Source organism: Lycium barbarum, chromosome 2 (assembly GCF_019175385.1).
Source record: "Lycium barbarum isolate Lr01 chromosome 2, ASM1917538v2, whole genome shotgun sequence".
NCBI classification, from domain to species: Eukaryota; Viridiplantae; Streptophyta; class Magnoliopsida; order Solanales; family Solanaceae; genus Lycium; species Lycium barbarum.
The window spans coordinates 136,710,213-136,718,250 of record NC_083338.1 but is presented as its reverse complement, the minus strand read 5'-3'; the positions used below and the strand labels follow the sequence as shown (position 1 = coordinate 136,718,250).

Below are 8,038 nucleotides of genomic sequence, written 5' to 3'. Positions count from 1 at the left end.
GTGTAACAAACTTTTGTCCTATACAAGTGCAATTTGTAGGGTGTGATATAGTGTATGTGAACTGTGGTGTATATTTGAACTGTGGGCTGCTGAGGGGGCCTTTAAGATAAAATGGGCCTTTAAGATAAAAACAGCCCAGATGTTGTTTTTGGCCCAAACGTGAATGAGAAATGCCCAGACTTAGTTTGTATATCTGAAATCCATTTGTTGTGTTGTCTTCTTCTTGTCTACTTCGTTCAATTCAACAGCAGCCATCTTCTTCTTGTCTTCTTCGTTCAGTTCAACAGCAGCCATTTTATCATCCCCCCTCAAGTTGGTGTCCGTTGATCGGATACCCAACTTGCTCAAAAAATGTTTATGAAGAGGACCAGCCAAAGCCTTGGTGAAAATATCAGCGATTTGTGAGGAGGATGGTATGGAAGAAAGGGAAATAAGTCCACCAAGTAGCTTTTCACGAACGAAATGGCAGTCAAGCTCGATATGCTTGGTTCGTTCGTGAAAAACGGGATTTTTTGCTATGTGTATGGCGGATCTGTTATCACAATGAAGGGAAACTGGAAGGGAAGGAGAAACTGCAAGATCTGAAAGAAGGCGAACCAACCAAGAGATTTCTCCGACGAGTCGTCGCATAGATCGATACTCAGATTCAGCGGAAGAAAGAGAGACCACCGGTTTTTTCTTGGATTTCCAAGACACCGGAGAATTGCCAAGGCTGATGTAATACCCACTGACGGAACGGCGAGAATCGGGACACGAGGCCCAATCGGCGTCACAAAAACCCAGAACTTGAAGCGATGGGTCAGTGTTCATAAAAAAACCCAAACTTGGATCTTTTCGCAAGTATCGAAGGGTGTGAAAAGCTGCTTGAAGGTGTCCAGAACAAGGTCGTTGCATGTATTGGCTGAGAGATTGAACGGCGAAGGCAAGGTCAGGACGAGTATGTGTAAGGAAATTGAGCTGACCCAGTAGACGCCGATATACAGTTGGATCTGGTAAAGGTTCACCGGAATCAATGGAGATTTTGACAGTGGGATCCATAGGAGTAGAAGCAAGGCGGGAAGGAAGATCTGGGTATTCCTTAAGCAAGTCCATGGCAAATTTTCTTTGTGTCACGATCAGTCCATCTGGAAGAGGTACAATTTCCATACCCAAAAAATAACTTGCCATACCCAAATCTTTTATGCGAAACTCATCATCAAGAAAACACTTTAAATCACTAATTTCCGGTTGATTGTTTCCAGTGAGAAGAATGTCGTCAACGTATACCGCAAGGATAGTGACAGAATCTGGAGATGATTTGTGGAAAAGGGAGTAGTCATTCAAAGAGGGACTGAAGCCTCGTGTACCCAGTGCTGATGACAACTTCGAATACCATTGGCGTGAAGCCTGTTTGAGCCCATAAAGGGATTTGCGCAATCGGCAAACATGTGATGGAGAAGGTGGAGAAAGTCCCGGCAGAAATCGCATATAGACTTCCTCGTCCAAGTCGCCATGTAAAAAGGCGTTATTCACATCGAGCTGGTAGAGAGGCCAAGATTTCTTTACAGCAATAGCAAGAATGCATCGTATGGTGGTCATCTTTACAACAGGTGAGTACGTCTCTGTGTAATCAATACCTTCACGTTGTATGTCACCTCGCACAACTAGACGAGCCTTTAGCCTTTCCAAATCACCATTTGACTTAAGCTTTACCTTATAAACCCATTTGCAGGGTAAAGGTTTTTTCTCTGGTGGAAGAATCACTTCTTCCCAAGTAGAGTTGGAAATCAAAGCACTGAGCTCATTGGCCATTGCAAGAGACCAACCAGGATCAGAAGCTGCCTCTTGGTAAGTGTGGGGTTCTCTGATTTGTTCAATGGAATGCAAAAGTTGTTGATTTTGTGTGCTTAAGCAAGCAAAAGAAAAAGAATGTAGAGGAGGAATAGAAAAAGTAGGAGAAATAACTGAAAGAGCAGTATCACATATAAAATCAGATAAGTGAGAGGGAAAAACAGACCTTCTGGTTGTTCTGCGCAGGCCTGCTTCTGCTGGCAACACATGCACATTAGGAATAGGTGCAGACATGATATTAGAAGAAGAATTATATGGGCTAGGTAAAGACTGTGGTGATACACTTGGTTGAGGGGAAGTACTGTGAGGTGTGTGAGAGGGAGGAGAAGATGGAAGATCAGAGTGTGGTGTAGATGAAAGACTTGTAGTAGGTGGAGGAATAGGAGAAAGACCAGACTCATGTATGCTACTAGGTTCAGCACCTACATCCATTTTGAAGGATCCGGGAAAAAGCTGAGACATAGGAACATCGTGTGCAAATGGGAAAATTGACTCATGAAATCTTACATCTCTACTCACTATGACCTGTTTGTTAATGAGATTAAGGACTTTGTATCCCTTTTTTCCAAAAGGATAACCCAAAAACACTCCAGGAATGGCCCTAGGACTCATCTTGTCTCTATTCGCAGATAGAGTTGATACAAAACAAAGACAACCAAATGTTTTCAAATGGGAATAGGAAGGTGCTTTTTGAAAGAGTTTTTCATAGGGTGTCATGTTGTGTAGCACTTTGGTAGGGAGTAAGTTTATAATGTGGGTAGCTGTGAGTAAAGCCTCCCCCCAATACCTCGGTTTCAAATGAGACTGGTACATAAGTGCCCTACATACTTCAAGAAGGTGTCTGTGCTTCCTCTCAGCCACCCCATTTTGTTGAGGGGTGGCCACACATGTGGTTTGATGGATAATACCTTGTGTAGAGAAAAAAATCACTAGGCAAATGTCCTGAACCTAGTTCATATGCATTATCAGATCTTACCACCTTAACTTTCTTCCCAAACTGCCTTTCTACATATGCCAAGTAGGACTTAAGAACTGGAAAGGCATTAGACTTGCTAGACAGTAAATAGGTCCAAGTTGTTCTAGAAAAATCATCAGCAATGGTCAGGAAGTACTTTTCTCCCTTATAGGTTTGAGTCTTATAGGGTCCCCATGTGTCTATGTGTATCATGTCAAAACATGCTTGTGATGAAATTCTACTGTTTGGGAAAGGCAACTTGGTTTGCCTTGCCATGGGGCAAATGTCACAAGGAAAATCAAATATTTTAGGTTGTTGCATAGAATCACCAAGTATCTTTTGCATAGAAATGTAAGGCAGATGTCCAAGTCGAAAGTGCCAAAGTTTGTTAGAAACAAAATTCTGTGAATTGCAATTCATTTCATTCATGAAAGAAGGATTACAAAAGTTTGAACAAGAACTGGGTATGGTAGGAACAGATTGAACCTTAGAACCTACAGGAGAAACAGAACTAAAAGAACTAGAATTAATAACTTTGTTCTCTAAAGGGTGAAGGAGGCTGGATGTAGACATGGTTGCAGATGTGTGACCTTTCAGCAGGAACAGGCCTCCAACAGCTTCACCAAAAATCTGCTTCCTCTGAATTGTATGGCCCTGTATGAAACACCCCTTTTTAGAAAAAAATGATTTCAAGCTCAGTTTCTTCAATAAATTGGCTGACAGAAAATAAATTATGTTTAAAAGAAGGGACATAAAACACATTAGTTAGAGCAATGTGTTCTGATAAAACAATGTCACCTGTATAATGAACATTTACCTTATAAGAGTTAGGCAAAGTTACAGAAACAGGATGAGGGAGTAATTTAAAAGAATGAAATAGGGATTTATCAAAAGTCATGTGGTGTGAAGCCCCAGTATCAATTATCCAGGGGCTTGTCTGAAACCTTTTGATAGAAGAAGTATAGGCTGCAAAAAATTTAGATATACCAGCCATGTTTGCAGTGTGTTGTTCCTGGGAACCAGTTCCATTTTGTACTGAAGTGAACATGTCAATTAGTTGCTGGCACTGCTCTTTTGAGAAATTGTTGATGTTGAATGCAGAATGTTTGTTCATTCCTTTCACTTTAGAGGCTTGTCCTTCAGGAATTTCAATGTTATTTCTCTGGAAACTGAGAACATTAGCTCCACTAATTTCCTCTGCTGCATTGACTGCATTGACCCTAGCATTTCCCATAGGCTTCTTTGGCTTGTTTGTAAATTTGTAGCCTTCTGGATAACCTATTAACTTGTAGCAATTACTGATGGTGTGGTTTGTTTTCTTGCAGTAAGTGCAAAATAAGTTGTTTCCTTGGTTAGTGTTTTGGGAATTCCTAGGATGGGAAGAATCTGGATAGGAGATTTGTGTAGATTCTTTCTTTGTGTTGAAGCTTCTCCTATCATTCCACTTGTTCACACTAAAAGCAGTGGAATCTGTTCCCACTAGATTCCCAGAATGTACCTCTCTTTGTGATTCTTGGTTTAGTAAAATGGAATAGGCCTGACCAACAGATGGAAGTGGTTCATCATCAAAATATTTGCTCTCACAGCTGAGTATGCCTCATTCAAACCCATTAAGAATTGAATGAGCTTAATATCCTCGTTCATTTTGTGATTATGCTCTTTTGCTCCACACTTACAATCACAACTACACACCATAAAAATATTAAGAACTCTCAATTGGTCCCATAATTTTTTTAGTTTATTAAAATAACTTGCAATATCACTTGTGCCTTGTGTGATATTGTTTAATTCCCTTTGAAGTTGAAATAGTTTGGATCCATTTGGCTGACCATACCTTTCCTCCAACTCATTCCACAGATATGAGGCTGTCAAGGAGTAAATCAAGCTTTCAGCAATATCCTTGCTAAGGGAATTGAGCAACCATGCAATGACCATGTCGTTGCATCTTCTCCACTGATCAAACAGAGTTGAGTCCTCTTTGGGAATTTCTGATTTATCATTTATAAAGCATAGTTTGTTTTTGGCAGAGAGTGAAATGAGTATTCCTCTCTTCCAATTTCCATAACTAGTCCCATCAAAGCTAACATTCAAAAGATTCATTCCAGGTGAATCCGAAGCATTTAAATAATAAGGATGATTGATTGGAACAACATCAGAAGGTGTTTTTTCAATCCCTATACTGGACTGTTCAGTAGTTCCAATGTTTCCTGTCATACTGCTGATTTGGAAGAGAAGATAAAAAAACAGATGATAAAAGAAAGAAAAGAAACAGATCCGGATCAGATCTGCTCTGATACCATGAAGAAATTGAGAGAAAATAAGAGCAAAAGAGACAAACTTAGGAATTCCTCCTGTGAAATATATTTCTCTGTCTAAACTGTGTACAAGCTATGTTATTTTATAATTGCTAAACTAGGGACTAATGTTGTAAATTATCAATATTACAAGGAATGTAAAAAATAATGTGTAACAAACTTTTGTCCTATACAAGTGCAATTTGTAGGGTGTGATATAGTGTATGTGAACTGTGGTGTATATTTGAACTGTGGGCTGCTGAGAGGGCCTTTAAGATAAAATGGGCCTTTAAGATAAAAACAGCCCAGATGTTGTTTTTGGCCCAAACGTGAATGAGAAATGCCCAGACTTAGTTTGTATATCTGAAATCCATTTGTTGTGTTGTCTTCTTCTTGTCTACTTCGTTCAATTCAACAGCAGCCATCTTCTTCTTGTCTTCTTCGTTCAGTTCAACAGCAGCCATTTTATCATCCCCCCTCAAGTGAAACAACCACTTCTAGGATTCCTATTTAAAGAATAGCCTGAATTCACAAAGTTTAGCCTCCTTAGAATCAACTTTAGACATGTAGGTCCAAAGTTGGGCTCTACTAATATACTGGTCTAAATTTAAATTTTGGGTTTTCAAACTTCAAACTTTCATATATGAAGTCTACTTTGGCAGGGCCCAACTTCAAGCCCGAATCATTGAACTAGCTAAATTAGACGTTCAATTCGAAGTTTACCAAAACTGACTAATCTTTAAATAGTTTTAAAACTATATATGTTTTAGATAGGGGGTGCTCCAGCAGCAATTTGGTGCCAAATCTACTTAAATTAGCCCTACGTTCCGCGAATTCGGATTAATCAACTCAATGGGCATCAGAAATCAGATCATTAAACCCAAAAAAGAAAAAAGAAAAAAAGGGAGGTGGGGGCGCGGGGGAGGGGGGTGGGGTGGGGTGGAGGACGGCCAGGAAATACAAAGGTTGAAATCCAGTGTTGCAAATCAACGTCATAATTCTTTGGCCAAACATACATACTCAAAGTGGCAGCAAGAGATGATTAATCTGGAAACATAGAATATAATCAGGAAAAAGTTCTTTCTACGGCCTTATGGAACTCAAATTGCACAAAGTGATAAAACATTAATTTATAACACAAGTCTCTAGTACAGAAATGGTCCTATTAATGAATTAGATGCATATTTTATCATTAAGCAAACCTTTCAATTATGAAATTTCCATATGTTAGTGGATGGATTATTTTATACCACTAATTCAAGATAGAAACTGATGACTAATTTCGTAATAATGAAAGAGAGAGATTTTGTTGATTCTTGTTCAAGTTTTGTTGTAAATGATGTACATTGCCTTAATGTAAAATGAAAATGGAAAACCATTTCTGAGGTTTATTACCAACTTTTTGAATCTCTACTAAAGTTGATAGCTTATTTGCAGGTTACATATTTGTAGCACTAATTGCTTTTCGTTTGAACTACTCCAATACATTACTCATGAAATGGTACACGTCATTGAAATATTTAAGTCCTCTTGGAACTTTGTATGAGATCCCTAAAAATGTAAAAGGGCCAATTGTACTACGCAATGTCATTTCTAAACAAAGCCATAAACAACATACTTACACAATAATATTCATCTCTTGAAAAAATTGAATGAAGCCAATTCATCCAAGCAACAATCTGACTTTGACTTTATAATATTTTACATTTATAGTACATTACACTGCATTAAACATCTGTTAGTTGCCTCATGTCCAATAAAATACTCAACCTAGAAATGTTTTCTAAAACATTTGTACGTTTGGTAAATTTGGATTCATCAATATAGTCAATAGGTTAGATGAACAAATTAACCACTACATACTGACTTCCCTTCCAAGAAGAGGTTATTATAATCACTGGACAATATTTGTTGCTCCCACAATATTATATGTATATAGTTTCTGCTTGTACATAGTATCTCAGCCAATTTTAATGGCAGCTCTCACTAGATGTTTCTCTCTTTTCTATAAAGTGTATCCCATTTTGTTCTGTTCATGGCTTCTTCAAGTGCTAAGGTTCATGATACTAGCAACTATTGTCTTCTGGAACTCATGCAGATATGCGATCGCGAATTACAAGTATAAGGAAATGTTAAACAAGAAGAGCTCTAAATTTGTGTTTAGAAGAAAGAAGCTTGTGGGGATCTTTGATCAAGCTTCAATTTATTGTGCAATATGCTTATCAGAATTCAAGCACGGAGAAAAGGTGAGAAAGCTGGAAACTTGCCAGCATACATTCCACGAAAACTGCTTGGAGAAATGGCTAATGCAGAAGGATATAAAAGCAACTTGTCCACTTTGTAGGAGTGTGATTATATCAGAGGAAATAGAGGAGTATAAAAAATTAGATGATGAAGGAAAAAGAGATCATAGCTTTGAGAAAGAGCTAGCTCTTCTCTTGCTATCTTGTTTGAACAGAGGATATTGCTATCATAGGTTTTCCAGTTTTAGGGTTTTCCTTCCGAGGTAGCTTTTCCATCTGATGATGCACAAATAATAAAGCACATGCCAAACAATTACTTATTTCGCAAGAATTTATCAGGTTCATCAAAATGTACTTTCAATTTTACTAGTTTGACTGGTCATAGTATTTTGTGTCATCAAAATAGATCAAACACAAGTCAAGATTGAGAGGTAACACAAGATTATTTTTTTTTCCTTTTCACTCACTGGCATCAAAAGGAAGGATTAACAAACTATAAAGTTGTAACCTAAATCAACAGAAACACACTCTGATTCCAATACTGCTAGACACTTCTGCAAAATTCACTAGTTTGGTCCTTTATATCCTGTTCAACCAACCCCAGAATGGTGGTTCTACTAAGCCAAAGGGACAACAGAAACTAAACTATTTCTCACGACATTTATCGAGAGAGCTGTTGCTAAAAAAATCTTCACAATCTTGTAAGCTGTCCTAAC

At 38.2% G+C, this 8,038-nt stretch overlaps 2 protein-coding genes and 1 long non-coding RNA gene across 3 annotated transcripts; 2 read left to right on the top strand and 1 right to left on the bottom strand.

Moving 5' to 3' along the window:
* Window positions 1-231: 231 nt before the first annotated feature.
* Window positions 232-2,199, top strand: LOC132622693 (uncharacterized). Its single transcript, XR_009575966.1, has 3 exons — window positions 232-1,133; window positions 1,242-1,589; window positions 1,712-2,199. It is a non-coding gene; the product is annotated as an uncharacterized LOC132622693 (long non-coding RNA).
* Window positions 2,200-2,683: 484 nt separating this feature from the next.
* Window positions 2,684-4,999, bottom strand: LOC132628984 (uncharacterized). The gene is made up of 3 exons (XM_060344734.1): window positions 4,620-4,999; window positions 3,603-4,371; window positions 2,684-3,439 (listed from the first exon to the last, which is right to left on the bottom strand). Exons 1-3 carry the CDS (start codon window positions 4,997-4,999, stop codon window positions 2,684-2,686), a joined length of 1,905 nt encoding a protein of 634 aa, XP_060200717.1.
* Window positions 5,000-7,052: 2,053 nt separating this feature from the next.
* LOC132628983 (uncharacterized) lies at window positions 7,053-7,589 on the top strand. Its single transcript, XM_060344733.1, has one exon. It carries the CDS (start codon window positions 7,053-7,055, stop codon window positions 7,587-7,589), a length of 537 nt encoding a protein of 178 aa, XP_060200716.1.
* Window positions 7,590-8,038: the final 449 nt, after the last annotated feature.

Bases quoted from the DNA above. Each gene is read 5' to 3' on its own strand.
- LOC132628984 (XM_060344734.1), bottom strand. From the start codon at position 4,999: ATGACAGGAAACATTGGAACTACTGAACAGTCCAGTATAGGGATTGAA. The intron at 4,372-4,619 runs GTATGGTCAGCC...AGGCATACTCAG, and splicing joins TGGAATGAGTTGGAGGAAAG to CTGTGAGAGCAAATATTTTG. The intron at 3,440-3,602 runs GTAAATGTTCAT...TGTTTCATACAG, and splicing joins CTTTGCCTAACTCTTATAAG to GGCCATACAATTCAGAGGAA.
- LOC132628983 (XM_060344733.1), top strand. From the start codon at position 7,053: ATGGCAGCTCTCACTAGATGTTTCTCTCTTTTCTATAAAGTGTATCCC.